Genomic DNA, 23,332 nt, shown 5'->3' with positions numbered 1-23,332 from the left:
GCACAGGAAGTGGAAATGCACGTCCTGCCGGTGGAGAGGAGGTGTCGGTGGTATTCACTCACATTTGCTGTGCTTCTCGGTCTTTCGCTGCTTTAGTTGGAAATGCTTTGTTTACAGTTTTGGGCCCTGCAGCACATGTTCTCGATGAGGCAGCCTACTTTTGACAGATTACACAACAACAACAAGGCATTAAAATAGCATTTGGCTGCAAATCGCACAAGCTGTCAATTAGACTTGTCAAAGAACAGAACGATATAAATCATGAACTCAAAGGAATGAGGTTCTCCGACATGTGACGTGGGAGGCAAACATTTTTCCTCACAATAGTCCCCGATGACTGCATTGTTGTGTCAAACGAGGTGATGAGAAGTGTTTGTTTTATGTCCTTCCTGAATCAAACAGGTTTGTTTACTAAGAAGGGCCCCCGCTGTCGCTCAGGACGGTCATCATTTTATCTGATTTATGGGGAATTAAAGCGCCATCGTCTCCGCGTCCGGACGTTCCTGACCCAGCAGGTTTTATCCCCAGTTGTAGAAGTAGATCTTCTGCCAGCTGGGGAGGTAATCCATCAGAGGCCCTGAACAGATCAAAGAGGATCAAAACAAACAGACGTGTTATTACCGGGGAGAGTAGTGACAGATATATGGCTACCTACCCAAACACACTGTTGGAAGTCAGGGGGTGGTATTCACAAAACAACTTTATGATTTTGGCGTCAACTCAAAATAAAAAAAATGGGCGTGTCATCTAATTTTAGAGCTGATACATTTTTTGTGGTCGCAGAATTTTTCACAAGTTGCACAGAGGACTTCTGAGTCACTCCAATAACAATAATCAAATAGCTGCTGCTGGTGTTCTGACTGTTGGCGCTACCTGCTGACGTCTGACGAACCGAGCCTCTCACAAGTCATTGTTAGGGAGGAGTTTGTGCTGATGCCAGTGAAGAGGACCAAGTCCCAGAGTCCTGTGTGTCTTATGCTGTAGGAGTTTATTTGTACTTGATCAAGGAGAACAGAAGAATCTCATCTCATCTTCAGCCTCTTATCCAGGGTCGGGTCGCAGGGGCAGCAGCTCCAGCAGGGGACCCCAAACTTCCCTTTCCCAGGCCACATTAACCAGCTCTAACTGGGGGATCCTGAGGCGTTCCCAGGCCAGTGTGGAGATCTAATCTCTCCACCTGGTCCTGGGTCTTCCCCGAGGCCTCCTCCCAGCTGGACGTGCCTGGAACACCTCCCTAGGGAGGCGCCCAGGGTTCATCCTTACCAGATGATCCTGAACCACCTCAACTGGCTCCTTTCAACTCAAAGGAGCAGCGGCTCTACTCCGAGTTCCTCACGGATGCTGAACTTCTCCCCCTCTCTCTAAGGGAGACTCCAGACCCCCTCCTGAGGAAACACATTTCAGACGCTTGTACCCGCGACCTGGTTCTCTCGGTAATGAAGAACGGAAGAGTTGTCAACATAAATAAGTCTGTGAAACCCCACGATTCTAAGAGTCAAACAGCAAAGATCAGATACTGCGACTTCTCTTTATTGATCCTTTGGGACGAACTCCCGCTAGGAAATTAAGTTTCCAGCAGCTTAAGAAAACACAAGGGAGGTATAAAAAAATACAGTATAGGTCAGGGTAACCAATAAACTCTTAGCTAAATAAATATAGAAAGTAAAACAAATAAGCAATACACTCTTAAAGTAGAGATGTGAATACAGGTCTAATAAAATTCACGGAAAATGAAATCAGGTGAGTGTAGAGAAAGTGTGTCAGATGAAAATATGTTTAACTGTATATGACAGAAAAGAGATAAGTGTCCAGGTGTGTAGGAGTGGATTATTAACTGCACAGTGAGTGGCTCTCTGCTTCTTGCTGCCTATATGCCTATTGATGACGTCATGGCGATGCGTGGCTTTGTTTACAAAAGCGCGCATTTTGGCCACACAATGGAAAGCAGCGCAGAAAACACCGTGACGTGTTTCGGCTTTGTGGTTATTTTGGACTCATTGTGATGCGACACGACCCCGTTTAGTCGGCGTTGCATGGTCCCTCCTTTTTTCTATGTCCCAACAGGCACACAGGAAATGACCTCAGAACCGCCGTAGGCCTCGTGCTCGTGCTCGTGCTCGTGCTCGTACACGTGCAAACGTGCTTTACTAAAGCCCACCTCTTCCAAACGGGCCGTGGACGGCAAGCGTACTGCTTCTAGGCACTCACACTGGTCAAAGGAACTAGACTTTACCCGTGGAACGTGCTTGGGCACGGTACGCATGGACAGTGTGAGTGCGCCCTTTAAGAGGACACGCTGTAGGCGTCCTCCTGATGGGAAGATACGATGTTTGGAGAATAAGAATCAAATGCTGCGACCAGTCAACTTTATCTGGGCCACTATTACTAATATGACCTCCACCAAGGAGGTCACGCTTTTGGATCGTTTGTTTGTTTGTTTGTCAGTAAGATTATAGAAAAACTACAGGTCCAGGGTGGATTCACAAATTATTTTTCACTTTTGTGACACTGTGTGGACGTGGTGGAGGTTTGCGTTCTGAGAGTTCAAACTGGGATGTATTTATTCTTATTTTAATTGGGAGAAAGAAGATTTTTTTTGGTCTCAGTGCTCATTTACGAGAACATGGAAGAACTATGAAATGATATCAGCGTGCACTCACAGATACAAACAGCTGATATCAGAGTGATGAGACTGAGAATGGAACAGAAAATTAAAAAGGAGATGCATAAATAACATAAAGTGATAAAGTAGATCATAGAAATAAGTGACAAAGAGAAGATAAATGAGTACAGTTGAATGTTTTCAAAGCGAGACTTTAGACTTTAGACAAAGTCACACAGGAACTTCCAGGTTCACCTGTACCACACTACCACACTATTAACATGCCAAAAAGATTTAGTGTGTCTGTTCTGTTCAATGTAGTGTGTCAGAAATACCAGGGTGTCCGCGTGACTTCTGCACGTGTGATGCTCGAACAGCTGACTTCAGTTAATATGAGGTGGGGTCCTTTTATGTTCTCCTGTTATTCTGCTTTGTTTTGATACTTAATGACGTAATGGAGACGCCTCTTCAGTACGTTTATTTTTCCCCTTTTTTGTCACATAAGTTGAGAATCGTCTTTAACTGTGTGATAAAGTTTGGATGATATATTAATACGTGCATATGTTTTATCCTCTTTGAACCTTTTTCTGGGATTTTGTAAAGTGTAGGGACTCTTCTCATGCTGCTGCAGAGGTTTGCTGTTATTTTCAGCAGTATCAGGGCGCACTTGTGTGTGAGTGCAACCGTACCGCGTCTAGGAGTGGCACACTTGCCGTCCACAGCGCGTTTGGGAGAGGTGGGCTTTGTAAAGCACGTTTGCACATGTACGAGCACGAGCGTGCACACGAGTACGAGCATGAGGCCTACGGCGGCTCTGAGGTCATTTCCTGTGCGCCTGTTGGGACGTAGAAAAAAGAAGGAGGGACCATGCGCGGACATTTCAAACAATGGCGGTGAAAGGTTCACGTTGGTGTGATGCGGAGGTGGAGTGTTTACTGCAGATTTGGTCGATGAAAAGATTCAAAAACAGTCGACAAGACGCACAAAAACTCCGAGGTCTACGGAAAGATCTGGAAACAAAGCCACGCATCGCCATGACGTCATCAATGCGTGTGACGTGTTACGGCGTGATGACGTATAGGCAGCAAGAAGCATTCTCCGAGGCCCAGGTAGTGTGAGTACAAACGGGCCTGGAGGGGGGGACAAGGACCCTAAAGCACGGGGCACGGGACGGACGCACAGTGGGAGTGCGCCCTTAGTGGTTAAAAAAGACGTTTTAATGCCTTCACCGTACTGCCCCGAGCTAATCACTGTTAGCCACATCCGGCTGTTAGCATCTCTCCCGGATTTCTCTGTTAATAGTTGTTACAGGAGAAAAACTGTCTCCATGGTTTATTTGATGAATGTAAGAGCAGAAAAACACTCTGGGATGATTTTACGCCGGTTATGTCACTAAGTCTGAGGAGGGGTCGGTGTCGGAGACGTCACAGCTTAGAATAAATTTGTGAAGTTGCAGCTTCCGGTGTGTTCGTGCCCCTCAGTCCAGGACCCAGCTCTATTTTTTAGGATGTGCGTGCTTATTCCTACCTGATTTTTCTTTTACTTATCTTATTGCATCTTTCTTTATTTATTTGATTTTCCTGCACAGATGAAGAACTAAAGGATGAATTAGCATAAACTCTGATTTCTCTGATGATCAAAACTTTCAGTTTCTGTGGGTTTATCTCTTCATAAATTATAATAATAAAGTTATTTATCTCAACTTGACCTTTGTTAATTGTTCTTATGAGTCATACATGTTTAATGTTGTAGAGAAATAGTTAAAAATCTTGTTTGCGGAGGTCAGTACTTACGTGCAACGAGGCCTATCCCTGGAACGTGATCGGCCAGAAGTCGGAGCAGGAACAGAATCTTTTCCCTGCAGTTCAACAACAAACACAACGGGTTAAAAACACAATTCAAGTGCCCACAAAGTACCAAAAATGTGCTTTTTATTTTATATTTAAAACCGCCTTCATTCCTAAAACACCATAAAAAAACACATTTCATATAGAAAATAATCATCAAGTCAAACTTTGTCGTCCCACCAGGAGAAATGTGGTTGCAGCCACGTTTAAAACACATTAATTATTAAATAAAACAGTTAATTTATTATTTTATGAACCTTCATTTACACTGGTAAAATCTCACTGAGACCCACCGTCTCATTTGCAAGAGAGACTTGTTCAGGTCGGCCGCAGCAAAACACAAAGTGACAGACGAACTGAACACACAGGAGACACAACACACAACACACACAGGACCTGTATACATGCAACTAATGGAGAGATGTCAGAGCGAGGGGGCTGCCAGTGACCAGCGCCCCTGTTAGAATAATTGTACATAAAGTAATCCCATATTTACTCCAATTATCTTTACATTTAAACTAACATTACTTGGTGTGTGTGTATAGCCAATTCGTGCTGAGTGGATGCAGGTAAAGGAAATCAGATAAGCATGACTGTTGAGGAGTCACCAAAAGGGGGGTCTGTGGAAACACAGACCCTGCTCAACTGATTAAGGACAGGATATGTCTTGAGTTGCAGTTGTGTGACCCTCACCTTAAGAATGGTAATTCATTGTAAACATTGTAACCACCAAAAGCCAATAAAATCACGGGGTCCGGCAGAGATTACCTCAGAGCGGTAGGAGATTTGTAACTGAGCAGATCTCTGTCCGTTCTCCTTGCAAGTAAAATAACTCTTGTCTTTCTCTCTTTTGTTAAGTTTTGGGTGTTTTAGGTTGCTTAAACCTGACAGCCCCGTTTTGGGGGTTCGGCGCCTTGCTCAACAGCACTTCGGCAGTGCCCAGGTGGTCACACACACGTAAACTCAGTCCACTTACTCGGAGTATCTGTCGTAGAAGGGTGAGCGGAGCAGGTAGTACAGCAGCAGGAAGGTTCTCCTCCTCATCTCCGCACGCTCCCATCGATTTTGAAACGTGGCGTCGTTCAGCACCGCAAAACTAAACGAAGGACAAATAACGATTTAATTCACCTTCATAACCAAAACATCCACGTTCAGAACAACAAAACGCTCAGATTCCATCATTTAAACAAGTACAAACGCTCAGTTTTAACATTTAAACAAGTGCAAACGTCTCCGTTTTGACATTTTCATGAATTATTCCAACCTGACACTTTGTCTCTGTTGCTCTTTTATTGTTTCTATTTCTTATTCTATCCTAGTTTTTTAATCTGCCTCTTATTATTTATGTCCGTTACCTTCTTTATTAATCTTTACTTTACTATATTGAAACCATAATCCATCAATAGTGCGATAAGATGAGACGAGACGCAGCAGCAGGGCTCTACGGTAACAGTTGCCAGGTAACAGGTAACCAATCCTGGGCCTTTTTAATTGTATTTATTTATATTTAATTATTGAATTTTCAGTTTATCCCAACAGTCACATCCATTTACAAATGTTTATTAAGTAAAAAACTAAATAAAAAGGAAAGAAACAAACAAAAATACTAATAATTAATAAAAAAATAGACTTTTTAACATGAAAAACTCCAAACTAAACATTTAAAAGAACATGTTCCATGTTGTTTGATCGTCTGCATTTCTACTTCAGTAATAATCAAATGTAATAAACATGTTTCTCGTTTCCTCTGGGACACTTTAAGGAGCGCGTGCGTCTCTGGAGCAGACGTAAACAGTGGCGTCACGTGCAGACGGCTCTTTGAAATCATGAGAATGTGAATGTTGTAAATCCTAAACAGCTCCTTCTGTTATTGCCCCGTCGTCTCTTTACAACCCTGATCGTTCAGGGCCGTCTGTCACTGCACGTGACCACGCTGCAGGTGCACACAGGCATCCACATGCACACAGGCATCAGTTTTAGAGGTGAAGTTATTCAAGGTGTTTAAAAAATGCACAGGTTCTTTTTATGGTCACGTGAACATAAACTCAGTGCCCCGCCTCCAGCTGGTCCAGACCCCAGCACTCACACACCATCACGTCGCTCCACTTCCAGCTTCACTTCACTGCTGGAGTTAGATAATAATAATATATATATTATATACATACATACATGCACATACATATATACAAAATAAATACATTTATGAACATATATATATATGTACAGTATCTCATTATATATATAATATATATATATAATTATTATCTAACTCCAGCTGTGAAGTGAAGCTGGAAGTGGAGCGACGTGATGTTGTGTGAGTGCTGGGGTCTGGACCAGCTGGAGGCGGGACACTGAGTTTATGGTCACGTGACATTACGTGACCATAAAAAGAACCCGTGCATTTTTTAAACACCTTGAATGACTTCACCTCTAAAACTGATGCCTGTGTGCATGTGGATGCCTGTGTGCACCTGCAGCGTGGTCACGTGCAGTGACAGACGGCCCTGAACGATCACGGTTGTAAAGAGACGACGGGGCAATAACAGAAGGAGCTGTTTAGGATTTACAACATTGACATTCTCATGATGTCAGAGAGCCGCCTGCACGTGACGCCACTGTTTACGTCTTCTCCAGAGACGCACACGCTCCTGAAAGGGTCCCAGAGGAAACGAGAAACACGTTTTATTACATTTGATTATTACGCTCAAGTGGAAATGCAGACGATCAAACAACATGGAACATATTCTTTTAAATCTTCTTCTTCTTCTTCTAAATGTTTAGTTTGGGGCGAGTGGTTCTATTCACAGGCTGTTTTTTATTAATTATTATTTTTGGCTTCTTTTTTAAATTATTTTTATTTAATAAATATTTGTAAATTGATGCGACTGTGTACAGTTGTTATAAACTGATAATTCAATTTTTTCATGTTAAAAAGCCTATTTTTTTAATTAATTATCAGTATTTTTTGTTTGTTTCTTTCCTTTTTATTTAGTTTTTTACTTAATAAACATTTGTAAATGGATGCGACTGTTGGGATAAACTGAAAATTCAATATTAAATATAAATAAATTACCTGTTACCTGGCAACTGTTACCGTAGAGCCTTTTTTAAATATTTAAATATCACAACATATTCTTTTAAATGTTTATTTTGGGGTGCATGGTTTTATTCACAGGCTCTGTTTTTATTAATTATTATTTTATTGCTTCTTTTTAAAAATGATTTTGACTCAATAAATATTTTTATAAATTGATGCAACTGTGTACAGTTGTTATAAACTGATAATTCAATAATAAAATATTGTGGTTACTTTAATAAAGCACATTTTAATATGACGCTGACATAATAAACATATTCTTTAAAATATTTAATTTGGGGTTTTTCGTGTTAAAAAGTCTATTTTTTTATTAATTACTAGTATTTTTTGTTTGTTTTTTACTTAATAAACATTTGTAAATGGATGTGACTGTTGAAATAAACTGAAAATTCAATGATTAAATATAAATAAATACAATTAAAAAGGCCCAGGATTGGTTACCTGTTACCTGGCAACTGTTACCGTAGAGCCTTTTTTAAAAAGTTACTGTTGGCAATATTTAAATATCACAACATATTCTTTTAAATGTTTATTTTTGGTGCATGGTTTTATTCACAGGCTCTGTTTTTATTAATAATTATTTTTTTAAATTATTTTTATTTAATAAACATTTGTAAATGGATGCGACTGTTGGGATAAACTGAAAATTCAATAATTAAATATAAATAAACACAATTAAAAAGGCCCAGGATTGGTTACCTGTTACCTGGCAACTGTTACCATGGAGCCCTGCTGCTGCAGATCTCATCTTATCTGGTTTAAACATTTTAAACGTGTTCTCGTCATGACGACTTGAGCTACAGACGCCCCTGAAGGCACGGTTTCAGCTTCATTCACGTGTGGCGAGCAGCCGACCTGCGTCCCCGTTTCTCTGACAGTAAAAATGTCTGGAATGACTTCACAACAGAGGAACGGATGCAGCGAGCTGACGAGGGCCTCAGACCGCCTCAGACCGCCTCAGACCGCCTCAGACCGCCTCAGACCGCCTCCATCCTGTGCTCAGAGCTCTTCTCTGTCTGTGAGTAAACACGTGTCCCGACACACGCGTCAATAAACCCACCGGATACTGAACACACGACCAAACACTTGTCTTATTTCTGCATGGATTCATGAATAGGCAAGTTTCTCTAAAGCACAATTCAACGACAAGGTCATTCAAAGTGGACTTAAACCACTACAAGGGGACTTAAACCACTAACAAGTGGACTTAAACCACTACAAGGTGACTTAAACCTCTTCAAGGGGACTCAAACCACTAACAAGGGGACTTAAACCACTACAAAGGACTTAAACCACTACAAGGTGACGTAAACCCCTACAAGGGGACTTAAACCACTACAAGGGGACTTGGGACCACTACAAGGGGACTTGGAACCACTACAAGTGGACTTGAAACCACTACAAGGGGACTTAAACAACTACAAGGTGACTTAAACGACTAACAAGTGGACTTAAACCGCTACAAGGGACCTTAAACCACTACAAGGGGACTTAAACCACTGCAAGGAAACTTGAAACCACTACAAGGGGACTTAAACCACTAACAAGTTGACAGAAGTTATAGTTGGAGGAGGGTGTTCCTCCCAAGATAACCATATATATGTATTAATATATAAATAACTAAACGCAGTAAGTATTCTACACGTTCTGTTAACTTCTTAAAGCTCAGCACAAATGTAAAACTCATGATCAGAGGAGTGAAAAAGGCGGAGCGTGCATACCTGGAGAGCTCCAGGACTCCAGAGACGAGCCACGGCTTCCACGAGTGTTTCCCACAGAGTCCGAGGCAGAGAACTGCAGCTTTAAGGAAAAACTGACCCCAGAACAAACACAACACCTAAGAACGTATACGGCTGACGGTTAGGGGGTCTGGTTTTAAGACTGTTAATGTTTCTGTGTGATGGGGGTCAAACAGACCGGCCCCTCATCTTTTTCTGGGTTCCAGAATTGTGTTTTTGGCTTCAGGTTATGGTTTTTATTTGTTTTTTGGGAGGAAATCCGTGACTTAAACCACGACAAGGTGACTTAAACCACTACAAGTGTGACTTAAACCACTACAAGTGGGACTTGAACCACTAACAAGGGGACTTGAACCACTAACAAGGGGACTTGAACCACTAACAAGGGGACTTGAACCACTACAAGGTGACCTAAAGCCACTACAGATGGACTAAAACCCACTACAGATGGACTAAAACCCACTACAGATGGACTTAAACCGCTACAAGTGGGACTTGAACCACTAACAAGGGGACTTAAACCACTAACAAGGGGACTTAAACCACTAACAAGGGGACTTAAACCACTAACAAGGGGACTTAAACCACCACAGGGGGACTTAAACCAATAACAAGTGGACTTAGACCACCACAAGGGGACTTAAACCACCACAGGGGGACTTAGACCACTACAAGTGGGACTTAAACCACTAACAAGGGGACTTAAACCACTAACAAGGGGACTTAAACCACTAACAAGGTGACTTAAACCACTAACAAGGGGACTTAAATCACTAACAAGGGGACTTAAACCACTAACAAGGTGACTTAAACCACTAACAAGGGGACTTAAAGCCACTACAAGGTGACTTAAACCACTAACAAGGGGACTTAAACCACTAACAAGGGGACTTAAACCACTAACAAGGGGACTTAAACCACTAACAAGGGGACTTAAGACACCACAAGGTGACTTAAACCACTACAAGGGGACTTAGACCACTACAAGGTGACTTAAACCACTACAAGGGGACTTAGACCACTACAAGTGGACTTAAAGCCACTACAAGTGGACTTAAAGCCACTACAAGGGGACTTAAAGCCACTACAAGGGGACTTAAAGCCACTACAGATGGACTTAAAGCCACTACAGATGGACTTAAAGCCACTACAGATGGACTTAAAGCCACTACAGATGGACTTAAAGCCACTACAAGGGGACTTAAAGCCACTACAAGGGGACTTAAAGCCACTACAAGGGGACTTAAAGCCACTACAGATGGACTTAAAGCCACTACAGATGGACTTAAAGCCACTACAAGGGGACTTAAAGCCACTACAGATGGACTTAAAGCCACTACAAGGGGACTTAAAGCCACTACAAGGGGACTTAAAGCCACTACAAGGGGACTTAAAGCCACTACAAGGGGACTTAAAGCCACTACAGATGGACTTAAAGCCACTACAGATGGACTAAAACCACTAATAAGGGGACTTAAAGCCACTACAGATGGACTTAAAGCCACTACAAGTGGACTTAAAGCCACTACAAGGGGACTTAAAGCCACTACAGATGGACTAAAACCACTAATAAGGGGACTTAAACCACTACAAGGGGACTTAAAGCCACTACAGATGGACTTAAAGCCACTACAAGTGGACTTAAAGCCACTACAGATGGACTTAAAGCCACTACAAGTGGACTTAAAGCCACTACAAGGGGACTTAAAGCCACTACAGATGGACTTAAACCACTACAAGGGGAGTTAAAGCCACTAACAATCATCTTTTCCTGGGTTCCATAATGGTGTTTTTGGCTTCAGGTTATGATTTTATTTGTTTTTTGGGAGGAAATCTGTGTAAATGAGTGTTTTACGTCCACCTGCTCCTCCAGCACTCCGGTGAATCATCAGCAGAATGAAAGAAATGCTCCGACAGCAACAGTTCGCCATCTAGAGGTCGACACCACTAATGCAACGCGAGCTGACAATCAGAGCACTTCAGCAAATACTGTAAACTTTAAACAACCAGAGAATAGAAATGAAATTATAACAAAAGTGACCTCAGGACACTTTACAGAGTCCCAGTCGTTATATATCCTGGATAACACACATGATGTTTGCAGGAGTTAATGATAATTAGTGTGGGAAATAACCAGGGTTTCCATCTTTCTTTGGAAGTGTGTGTTGGTTAACACAACGGTCGAGCTGTGGATGAGTGCTGGGGGGTTGCGGAGAGGAGTCACATGGAGGTTTTTGCAAATGGTGACGTCTTTTCTAAATTGATGCTGTTTTGTCATGTTTGTAAACTGCTGTGCATGTTTTGTAGATTGCCCTGGCGAATTAACTTTGTATTTTTAATCTAATTGTTTCTATATTCTGTTCTGTTTGTAGGGAGACTTTAACATCTGTCCAGGGACTACGGATGGAAAATAGCCTCTTGGCTGATTCTGACACATTTACAGTAATGTTATTAAAGTGCACTGTCTCATCTCATCTCATCTCATCTTCAGCCTCTTATCCGGGGTCAGGTCTCAGGGGCAGCAGCTCCAGCAGGGGACCCCAAACTTCCCTTTCCCGGGCCACATTAACCAGCTCTAACTGGGGGATCCTGAGGCGTTCCCAGGCCAGTGTGGAGATCTAATCTCTCCACCTGGTCCTGGGTCTTCCCCGAGGCCTCCTCCCAGCTGGACGTGCCTGGAACACCTCCCTAGGGAGGCGCCCAGGGTTCATCCTTACCAGATGATCCTGAACCACCTCAACTGGCTCCTTTCAACGCAAAGGAGCAGCGGCTCTACTCCGAGTTCCTCCTGTTTTCAAATAAACTCAACTTTAAACTTCGGTGGTCGTAAAACATTGATAACATCTACTGGGGTCCTAAACATTGGGTAGTGTGTTTTGTTGTTCTTGTTACTCTGATGTCCTTTGTAAGTGTGTTTGTAAGGTGCTGTGATGTGACTGTTTATATGCTGAAGCTACTTGGAGAGAGCCAGAGAACATTTATGACCCGGTTGGGGAGCGTCTCTCCTATATGCATGCAGCTTAGTTAAGACATGATTTGAGAAACACTGAGGACTCCAGTTTTGACACCAGTGTTAATTTTTCTGGAGCTGAGTTCCCGTGGGCTCTACAGGAAGCTATATCAAAGTGGACGGACTTATCAGCCTTATATCAGGTGCACTGAGGCGACAGTGAGGGAAAGGATACGGTGCACGAGTGGCCGTCCGATGTACACGGACTCAGCGAGGGTCTGCTGAAGCCCCAGCTGTGTGGGTTTGCTGTGGAGCTTCTCCCCGGTTAAGCTGCTCTTTCTCTTCTGACTCGGGGCTCCCCACAGCCGGGCCTGCAGGGACGGAGCTGACACACACCACAGAGACAAGAGGAGGGCGTTAAAAATATACAGAAATCACCGCAGCATTTATAAATCATCATTCTTAACACGACAGGTGAGCGTGCTGCATCGCCGCACCCCTCAGGAGCGCTTTTTAAACTTTAATCCTCTTGTTTATCTGAAACACCCACTGTGGAAGTTTGGGATTGTACATTGTTTTCTTTCTTAAAGCAATATCATCAGTAGGGGAATTTCAATATCGCCCGATCCTAGCTGAGAAACACAGAGAGGTCCCTCCGGCGGCGCCGAGGCTTTATCGGCACCACGTGAACTTGTTTGGCGAAGACTCGAATGTAACAGAGTCCAGCTTTAATGCGCCTGTTTCACAGCAGGAGAGACGAGCTAACTGCTAATCCGGCAACCTCTCTGCCTTCTCTCTGGTGTTTGAAAGCAGCCCTTATGTGTGTTCCCCCCTGTTTTTATTCTCTTCAGCTCACTCCAGGTCAGGACAAGTGACAAGAGCCATAACTTTAAACCCACAGACCACACTAGGACGTAACACATGCAACTTGAAGTAGCTGAAGTTGTTCATGAAATCCCTACTCTTACTTTTTTACATTCACATTCATAAAAGTTGATGTTTGGTGGTTATTAGGTTCTTCTGGGTAAAAGAGGAGATGACGTATAACCTCAGCTAAGACATGCAGGAAACTTATGATTTGTTTTTTAAGGGAGTGACAGAACCTCAGGCCAAGTCTTGAGGTTATAACATTCTTCCAAACAGCATACGTGCAGCCCGGCTGTCAGCTAGCATTAGGCTTTCTGCGTTTCTGGTTAGAGGGCTTATGTTTCCATGGAAATCAGATCTTTCCTGTTTCACACCAAGTCACAATACTTGACACCGCTCAGTCACACAGGTGCTCAATTAGCTCAAAGGGCTCCAAGTAGGGACGGACACGAGGAGTTAATCCCAAGATCGAGAGATCGCATCAGTTCCTTGAGGGCAAACAGAGTACTCGTTTTTCCAAATCTATTTTTAGAACGCAACTTCCTGCAGGAATAATGATTCACAGCAACACAGCCTACCTAACACCTGATGCTTATTCTTAATCCAAGCAGTCACTGTTCCCCTTTAAGGATTGAGTTTTCACAACACAAACTCCCCTCCTCTGGCGCAGAGGTGGCAGGTATCTGCTGCTTTGACACAACGCTCAGTTTATTGACCTGGTGCCTGTTAGGGTGCACTCACACTGTCCATCCGTACTGTGTCCAGAAGTTTCACGGCTAAAGTCTAGTTCGTTTGACCAGTGTGAGTGCAACCGTCTAGCGTCTAGGAGCGGAACGTTTGCCGTCCACGGCCCGTTTGGGAGAGGTGGGCTTTAGTAAAGCATGTTTGCACGTGTACGAGCACGAGCGTGCACACGTGTACGAGCACGAGGCCTACGGCGGCTCTGAGGTCGTTTCCTGTGCGCCTGTTGGGACGTAGAAAAAAGAAGGAGGGACCATGCGCAGACATTTCAAACAATGGCGGTGAAAGGTTCACGTTGGTGTGATGCGGAGGTGGAGTGTTTACTGCAGATTTGGTCGATGAAAAGATTCAAAAACAGTCGACAAGACGCACAAAAACTCTGAGGTCTACGGAAAGATCTGGAAACAAAGCCACGCGTCGCCATGACGTCATCAATGCGTGTGACGTGTTACGGCGTGATGACGTATAGGCAGCAAGAAGCATTCTCCGAGGCCCAGGTAGTGTGAGTACAAACGGGCCTGGGGGGGGGGGGACAAGGACCCTAAAGCACGGGGCGCGGGACGTACGCACAGTGGGAGGGCGCCCTTAGACTTTCACCACTCCAGTGGGTTTTTCTGAGGACGAATGCACGGCTCACTGTAACAAGCTTCTCGCTCGTTCACATCCATATTTTCAATCTAGTCCTCCTGAAGAGGGGGGGGGGGGTCCAGAGACCTCGACGCTGCGGCCCTGAGCGTCGCTTCTTTCCCCCTCTAAGTCGTCTGGGCCTCGCACAGTCACCCCGTCATGGAGGTCACACAGCTTCTCTGATGGCGAGCAGAAGAGCCGGTTCCAAAAATCAAAGGTGTTTGTGTCTCGGGTCAAACGCAGAAGGAAGAGGTGCACGTTGGTACCAATCAAGTTAATTTGAAACGAGGACTACCCAAGGAACGAATCACTCACGTCCATCACACGCTCCAAGTGAAACTTCGACAGGTATTATGATGACATCACATATCTTGATTTTCACTAATCTTACCGCTCCCGAGCGGCCGAATGACGCGCCCCGACCTCTGACCCACGAAGCAGGCGTCATTTTGCTGCTCCCCGTTTCCGTCGTCTGTGGAGAAGAGGAAGAAACAATTCTCATTCACTCTTTATACACACGTTAGCTTTTCCATGCACAAATCTGCAGCAAGTAAAGATTCAAAATTATTCAAAATAAACGGGAGGACTTGTGTTCTCACCGGGCTGCCTCAGCTAGTGTGAATGCACGCGTAGCAAATACTTGTCTGCAGTATTTACACCATCTGGAGCTGTGTTTGTGTCGAACCTGAAGGACTTGTGTACCATATCTATTCACCCTTTGGCTCCGTTTCTGTTTTGCACAAATATCTGTCTGTTTAGCTGCTAAATGCTAAACAGACAGTGGATGTGCTGGAAAAGTAAAACAATAAGCTAAGAGGCTAAAAGAGGGGAACTGCAGAGTCAGGTGATGACTCTCTGTGGGTTCATCACTGCAATGAACTTTCACACACAGGTCACAGGTAATCTCATTTGATGCTCTGTTCATGTGAAAATATGGGTGATTGCAGCTTTAATAAATACTCAAATAGTTAATTTTCCTGCTGATTGAAAAGATTCAAAAACAGTCGACAAGACGCACAAATGCGTGTGACGTGTTACGGCGTGATGACGTATAGGCAGCAAGAAGCATTCTCCGAGGCCCAGGTAGTGTGAGTACAAACGGGCCTGGAGGGGGGGACAAGGACCCTAAAGCACAGGGCACGGGACGGAGGAACAGTGGGAGGGCGCCCTTAATGTGCAGTGAGTATTAATCGTTTAAACTGTATTTGTAAAGATTTATTCCAATGTATTCAGTGAATTTATTACATGAATAAAATGTTTACTTAAAATATTCTAGTTCCCATTGAATTTTAATTTTACTATGTTTAAATTACTTTAAATACATTTTACGATACCAAAAAGTCAGGCAGGGACGGGGCAGAGCGGACATGGAGTGGTCGGCTGTTCCAGAGTGTGGGAGCGTTGACAGAGAAAGTCCTGTCCCCAAAAGTCCACAACCTGGTGTGGTGGGGCGGAGGGTCAGCAGGTCCTATCAGAGGGCCGCAGGGAGCGAGACTGAGTGTAGGGGGGGAGGAGATCTGTGAGGTGTTGTGGTTAGAGTCCCTGGAGAGATTTGTAGGTGAGCAGGAGGATCTTGTAGGCGATGCGTGACCTGACTGGCAGCCAGTGGAGCTGGAGATAAAGAGTCTACAGCCTTGCTCGTGCCTCCGTGACTCTGTACGAGACACAGCGGTGCTAGGAGCTAAACGCTGACACGCAGATGTGTGAAGAGTCTGGATTGTGGAGCCAGTCTCGTATCTTCTATGTGACCTCTTCTTTCAAACACGAAAACTTGTCGACAAACATTTTAAGACTGTTTCTGGAGGTAAGTGATCACAGGGAGTGAGAGGGAGAGGACGACTGACCTTCATGAGCAAACTCTGCACTTCTGTCCAGGGGGATTATGGGAGGGGAGGTCTGGATGCCGGATTTGTACCACAGAAGAAGCACGAGGCGGAAAACGGCCCTGGAGATGAGTGAACGTGAGAGAAACGGTCAGAGACGTCACAGCGCTGCATGAAGCTCGTCAATAGTATCGACACTTCAACACTTTTCTATTCCACATGTTTCAAAACGATCTAATATTCAATATTTAAGGTATCAACGCTGTAAAAAAACAAATCTACAACCAGATGTTTAACCCCAAAGCTGCATTAACGGGACAGAAATTCAACAGTCTTGAATGATAATTTAAAAAAATAGAGGAAATGATCCTCTTTTGTGTGCAAAGGACTTTTTTCCCAGGGGTTAAAAGAAGTTTTGAGTATTGTTTTCATGCTAGTTTTGTAATAAAGGTTAAAATTGTGTTTTTGTTCGAACTTTACATGAATCAAATGATTTCTTTCTTTAATTCTTTAAAAACAATTCATTACCTTTAAGAGTTGTTGCACAGAATTATAGATATGACACCGTACAGCATAGAGTTTTATTAAACATCACCTTTTCAAACTTGAAACTAATGGAATAAACATGAACATTTTTCACCACTATACAGTATTTTATGGATACTTTTAAATTAATGTGTAACCTTCATAACCAAAAGTATGTGGACTATCCATGTGATCATTCAATAACATCTTATTACACCACGTTTTACAGCCTGCAGCAGAGGTTTGCTCCATTTCACTAAATTACCTCGGGCTTGACTCGGGTTCAGGCAACTTATCCTGCTTTATATAATTAATTATTTGATTTGTTTTTTAAATGCAAATGGACTTGTACTTATAAAGCGCCTTTCTAGTCTTCTGACTACTCAAGGTGCGTTTAGTTTACAGTGTCTGTCACATTCACACATTCACACAGACATTCACACTGATGGCGGTGGACATCTACAGACCATCTGATCTGATCTAATGCGCAGCACGGGGAGCAAATCGGGGTTCAGTGACACTTCGACATGTGGACCGGGGGGAGATGGGGATCGAACCACCAATCTCTCGAACAGAGGACAACCCACTCTGCCACCAAGCCACAGCAGAGCTTATATCCTGTGTAATGACATGAATCATGTGTGGGCTGTGAACTGCTGCGTGTGACCGCATCCTCTGGATAGTCATTTTGTAATTTTAATCTAATTTTTTCTAAATTTTACATTCTGTTCTGTTTTTTAACGTCTGTCTACAGATGAAAAATAGCCTCTTGGATAATTCTGGCGCATTTACAGTAATGTTATTAATGTGCACTGTCGCTGTTTTCAAAGAAACTAAACTTCATAAAAAAAAAAACAGTGGAAATTCAGTTTGTTTTTAAAATCACACCCTGGTCCAAAACGGCTGCTGTGGTTCAGGCTCGGGTCGAGCTCGGACAGAAACCACGTGGGTTCATGTGTGGCCTGATTCTAATGGACCCGATTACCAAACAGTTCTGTCCGGACACAAGAGCATCAGTGAGGTAGATGATCATGTCTGGATCATGGAGCTCTGTGCAGGACAGGCAGCTTTTTTGTAGACGGGCGCATAAAGAACCAAACTGTTGAGCCAAAGTCGGAAGAACACGACTGTCTAGGGTGTCAAAGTGATCCAGTAAAGAGTCGCTGAGGCTGCAGGTTTTCATTCCAACCAAGCAAGAACACACCTAATCCAACAAATCAGCTGTGTGAAGACAGTTCAGGTGATTGCACGACTCAAGTCAGGTGTGTTCTTGCTTGGTTGGAGTGAAAACCTGCAGCCACAGCGCCCCTTTACTGGATCACTTTGACACCCCTGGTCTAAAATATCATTGTGTACAGTAGCATTAAGAGTTCCTTTCACTGGAAATCAGAGACCCAAACTGCCTCCAGGGGTGCACCGAACTCTGCGTCCACATACTTTTAACCGTGCAGCATACGTTAGATTCATCATTTCAAATAAAATTGAGAAACACAAAAAGTTGAGTTCAGGTTGAGTTGAACATAATTTAGAGAAACCTCCCGTCACATACTTAAAGATCTGAATGAGCCCGATGACCAGCCAGCGGCCGACGTCCCCCCACAGCTTACAGGCTCCCATCTCCAGGAAAACCTCCACGTGCTCCAGCACAGACAGCCAGGTGAGGAGTCTCTGCTGAGAGAGGGACTGAACACAGAGCAGGAGGGAGCAGCGGTCAGCACGTCACATCAATGCAACCCGGTCATCCGCAACAGCAGCCCTGAACAAACCTCACCTCGCAGACACCTTTAAATCTTTTTGTGTTACATTTTTACAAATAAGAAGCATCTCGATGGAGCTCTTTTCAGTCTCCATCTTTATCGCTCTTGTTTTTCTTCCAATAGTAGAGTCTGAGGGCGCACTCACACTGTCCTTCCGTCCCGTGCCCCGTGCTTTAGGGTCCTTGTCCCCCCCTCCAGGCCCGTTTGTACTCACACTACCTGGGCCTCGGAGAATGCTTCTTGCTGCCTATACGTCATCACGCCGTAACACGTCACACGCATTGATGACGTCATGGCGATGCGTGGCTTTGTTTCCAAATCTTTCCGTAGACCTCAGAGTTTTTGTGCGTCTTGTCGACTGTTTTTGAATCTTTTCATCGACCAAATCTGCAGTAAACACTCCACCTCCGCATCACACCAACGTGAACCTTTCACTGCCATTGTTGTTGTTGTTAAATGTCCGTGCATGGTATGTCTTTTTTTTTTCTATGTCTGAACAGGCGCACATAAATGACGTGAGAGCCGCCGTAGGCGTCGTGCTCGTGCTCGTACAGTGTGCACACTCGTGCTCGTACATGTGCAAACAAGCTTTACGAAAGCCCACCTCTCTCAAGCGTGCTGCAGTTATGCGCGGAGCGGTTGCACTCACACACTGGTCAAACACACTAGGCTTTAGCCGAAAAACCTGTTTTGGCCCGGTGCGGAAGGACAGTGTGAGTGCGCCCTGAGTCTGGCATGTATCAGTGCATTGGACTCTATGAGGGACGGGCAGTAAGGCAAAAATATCATATCACAATTTTTTTTTACAGTAAAATCAGGATTTTATCAGCTTTTTTGAATGGCTTTTTTATTATTTTGCAAGTTACTGAACAGTGCAACCAAAGTTTTAACCCTAGGTAAAAACACAACAGAGCATTAGAGCCAAAGAACCTTTATATGCACTTCTTAATCAATTTGTGCAATTTTGCCAACTTGTGCCGAGTACAATGGACATTTATCCTGTATCCTCTGCTGACTGTGTCGGGATGGACTGTTTCACTCAGCACACTGTTTAGGATGCTGTCTCTTTATGTGGTTGAAAACGTTTGTTGTGTTACTATCCAATGTGCACAGCTCGTGAGACTCTGTGTGTGTGTGTGTGTGTGTGTGTGTGTATGTGTGTGTGTGTGTGTGTGTGTGTGTGTGTGTGTGTGTGTGTGTGTGTGTGTGTGTGTGTGTGTGTGTGTGTGTGTGTGTGTGTGTGTGTGTGTGTGTGTGTGTGTGTGTGTGTGTGTGTGTGTGTGTGTGTGTGTAGCAGATTTGGGCAGAAAGGCGGCCTCTGTGAAGTGACGGCGCTGCCTCCTTGTTAAACACATTAGGAGTCCGCTGGTGCTCGAGACATTTACCTGTTTTTTTCAGGGGGATATGTCACAGCTCGTTCCACACATTCTGAGAATAGGTGTGGACGGACAGCGTCGATGCAACACAACAGTCGGACACTCCCGCACAATTTTCATTTTCAGCCATGACTTCCTGTTACTCTCTGAATCAAACATCATGGGGGATGGGAAAGCTGCTTCACTGCCTGTAGTTTGCTGTGATTGGTTGATAGACGTGTCTTTAGGGCGGTGCATGAGGCGGACTAGACAATAGTGTGATTTGGCTGAGGAAGTAAACAACCTGGTGCGTCTGTGCAGAGCAGAGAACAGCAGAGGATACTACGATCTACGCGCTCTAATCAGTCACCATCTCATATCATCATATCGCCCCTAGCCTCTATAAAGTCCATCAGTATTTATGTCTATGTTCATAAAACAAAGCTGCAGACACACAAAAACATACACTGAAATGCAATTTGAATATAATTGTTGTATAGGTAAGAATTGTTGCAGCAAGCGTGAGAATAACACCCAGACGCTCACCACAGGGAAAGCACATCTCAGCCCTTTGCGCAGGATGCTGTCGTTGAAGAGCACCAGGAGGTTGGAGGCAGAGTACACTGAAAAAAGACACAAAGCCCAGCGGTAATTAATTATTTTATATCATTCACTGTTGTGTGTATAACAATATAAACTGTACGCTCACAAAATCACAATTCACCTGGATATAGGACCATACATGTGTGCTTTTCAGGTGAAAACCTCACATGAACAAACATTTAGAGGCTCTGTGTGGAGGTCGTGTGTCTGCCTCAGCGACATAATTCCAGGTGTCATTCACAATAATGAGCCGCTCGCTCGACATTATCCCTTACGTACTTCAGTGCTTCCTACAGCTTTTAAATCGACAGCATTTCTAATGTTTTTCTTATTTATTTTCTTTTAGAAATTGTCTTATTTTTGGTTGTATTTGTCTGTTTGTTTATGATTTTTATGAGTTATGTAAAGGACTTTGAACTGTGCTTAATAAACAAATATGATAACTGTTTATTATTATTACAACTCAACTCTTTATAGCTGATAATAAGGGGACAATAAGGGCAATATAATTGACATGATCATGAACATGTTGTATCAACAATGCACTTACACAAAGCGAGACTTCAGATATTTTATATATATATATATATATATATATATATAATAACCCTAATCCTCTGCGATCACTCCTAACTATGAGCCCTTTTATATTTCTTGATCCTTGGTTTTAAACTCTTCCCACAGAGAAGTTTCCCTCAGGATAAAGTGTCCTGGCTCCTAAACACAGACGGTTACCAAGGTTTCACTCTTCCTCGTTAAGTCCTTCGATCATCCTAAATTCAAACTAAAGTGTTTCTTATATTCTGCAGACCGGACTTGAACCTGTGGAACAGAAGCTGCATCATCACTTACCCAGTTCAGATATTTCATGGGAATCTGCAAATCGCCCTGAAAAAGAAAAATAATCTGTTTTATTTACATGTGTTCACACATACACACTCAATGAACTTACACAGAAATACAGATTAAAAGGTAAAAACAAGTACAACAGAAGGATGGAAATGTATATTTTCAATATGTTTTAAAATTAAAACTAAAAAAAACAACAGTAAAATAATAATAATAAAGCAAAAATGATTGCAGGCCGACAAAAAACCCATACAAAAGTAATTTAAGCAAAACATTCACATACTTATTTAATGCCATCCCTTCTGTGTAATGAGTTGGATTTAATTACTTATAGTATCTATAATTATATCTGTAATAAATTATTACAATTTATAATATTTTAATCATTTAACCACTTATCTTTATTTAAAATATATACATTTCTTTCAGAATATTTAATTCACCACTTAACTTTACATTAAAAAAAATTCTAATGTCAGCATATTTCATTAAAATATATTATATATTAACCACCACTTGTCTGTAGGTCAGAAACATTTATAAATTAATTTCAGCATATTTTATTTTTTAATATATTAATCACCACTAATCTTTACTTTATAAGATATAAATTGATTTCAGCATATTAACCTAAATATTATTATTTTTATATCAACCACAACTGAATATTATTTTATATTATAATATTTTGTCCCTTCATTCATTTTGTGCTGAAAACAAAAGGGGTAATAAAAGGAGGCAGAAGGACTTTAATAGTATGCACTTTCACACTGGGAGGGATTTTTGAATTGAATTTATAATAAAAACATTCAGTAAAATGTTTTGATATTTCCTAGAATGATAGTCAGAGTCACTGTGAACAAGAATACATTGACAATATTAGCAAACATCCTCTGGAATAAATGTAACCAACTTAGAAAATCAGGAAATTATCCATTTTCCAGAATGCACTTTGACACTAGGAGGGATTTTAAATCTAATTTATTATGAAACCATAAAGTAAAATGTTTTTTTTCCATAATCATAGTCAGAGTCAATGTGAACAAGAATACATTATAAATATTAGCAAACATCATGTGGAAAAATTTAAATAATTCTTAAAAATCATGAAATTATCCATTTTCCAGTATCAACTTTGGCACTGGGAGGGATTTTGAATTGAATTTATAATAAAACCATACAGTAAAATGTCTATATATTTTTTAGAGTGTAAGTCAGGATCACTGTGAAGAAGAATCCATTGTGAATATTAGCAAATATCCTATTAAATAAAATTAATAATTCTTGAAAATCAGTAAATGATCCATTTGCCAGTGTGCACTTTGACACGGGGAGGGTTTTTGAATTTAATTTATGATAAAAACATGCAGTAAAATGTTTTGATATTTCCTAGAATGATAGTCAGAGTCAATGTAAACAGGAACGCTTTGTAAATATTAGCAAACATCTAAAGAAATAATTTTAATTAACTTAGAAAAACAGGAAATTATCCATTCACCAGTGGGCATAAAGTGCAGTTAGAAGTGAAGTAGAGCTTTCAGAGTGTAACATGTGAGTGTGCCTCATTAAAACCTGACTAACACCATTAAAAAAGACCATTCAAACCTGACTACCATGATCAACAGAGTCCCTCACCTGCTATCAGGTAGGACAGAGTCCTCACGGTGCTCTCCAGCTGAGCGGTCGCTGCGGGGTTCCTCTTCACATATTCGGTGTAACGCTCATAAACACGCGCCACTTTATCTTTATACTCTTTAAAGTTCGACATTTTACCTTTAACTACCTCCACGCTCCGAATTAACGCGTCATTTAGCCTCTGTGATACAAAAATAACAGCAAAATTCAGTTAGTTTGGAGAACATCCGACTACTTCCGAAACAAAACACACGTCCGTCAGTCATTAGCGTCCCCCGCGCTCTGAGCTTCGAACATTGGTTCCGGGTCCTACCT

At 42.5% G+C, this 23,332-nt stretch overlaps 1 protein-coding gene across 1 annotated transcript; it reads right to left on the bottom strand.

Moving 5' to 3' along the window:
• Positions 1-435: 435 nt before the first annotated feature.
• Positions 436-23,273, bottom strand: pex16 (peroxisomal biogenesis factor 16). Its single transcript, XM_083911975.1, has 11 exons — positions 23,018-23,273; positions 21,386-21,421; positions 20,477-20,553; positions 18,368-18,501; positions 16,315-16,415; positions 14,862-14,942; positions 12,471-12,620; positions 9,268-9,340; positions 5,426-5,545; positions 4,396-4,460; positions 436-577 (listed from the first exon to the last, which is right to left on the bottom strand). Exons 1-11 carry the CDS (start codon positions 23,148-23,150, stop codon positions 519-521), a joined length of 1,029 nt encoding a protein of 342 aa, XP_083768101.1. The 5' UTR covers positions 23,151-23,273; the 3' UTR covers positions 436-518.
• Between the last annotated feature and the right edge of the window lie 59 nt (positions 23,274-23,332).

The sequence above is a fragment of the Echiichthys vipera genome (assembly GCF_963691815.1).
Source record: "Echiichthys vipera genome assembly, chromosome: 1".
Lineage (NCBI taxonomy): Eukaryota > Metazoa > Chordata > Actinopteri > Perciformes > Trachinidae > Echiichthys > Echiichthys vipera.
Note: the sequence above shows the minus strand (reverse complement) of the source record. Positions and strands in the feature narration are given on the sequence as shown.

What these genes read in the sequence shown, in the direction of transcription:
- pex16 (XM_083911975.1), bottom strand. Translation starts at nt 23,150, where the DNA reads ATGTCGAACTTTAAAGAGTATAAAGATAAAGTGGCGCGTGTTTATGAG. An exon ending in CCATGAAATATCTGAACTGG is followed by an intron (nt 20,554 to 21,385) that starts GTAAGTGATGAT and finishes GTCTTTTTTCAG; the next exon opens with TGTACTCTGCCTCCAACCTC. An exon ending in CGGACGGCCACTCGTGCACC is followed by an intron (nt 9,341 to 12,470) that starts GTATCCTTTCCC and finishes TTAAAGCTGCAG; the next exon opens with TTCTCTGCCTCGGACTCTGT.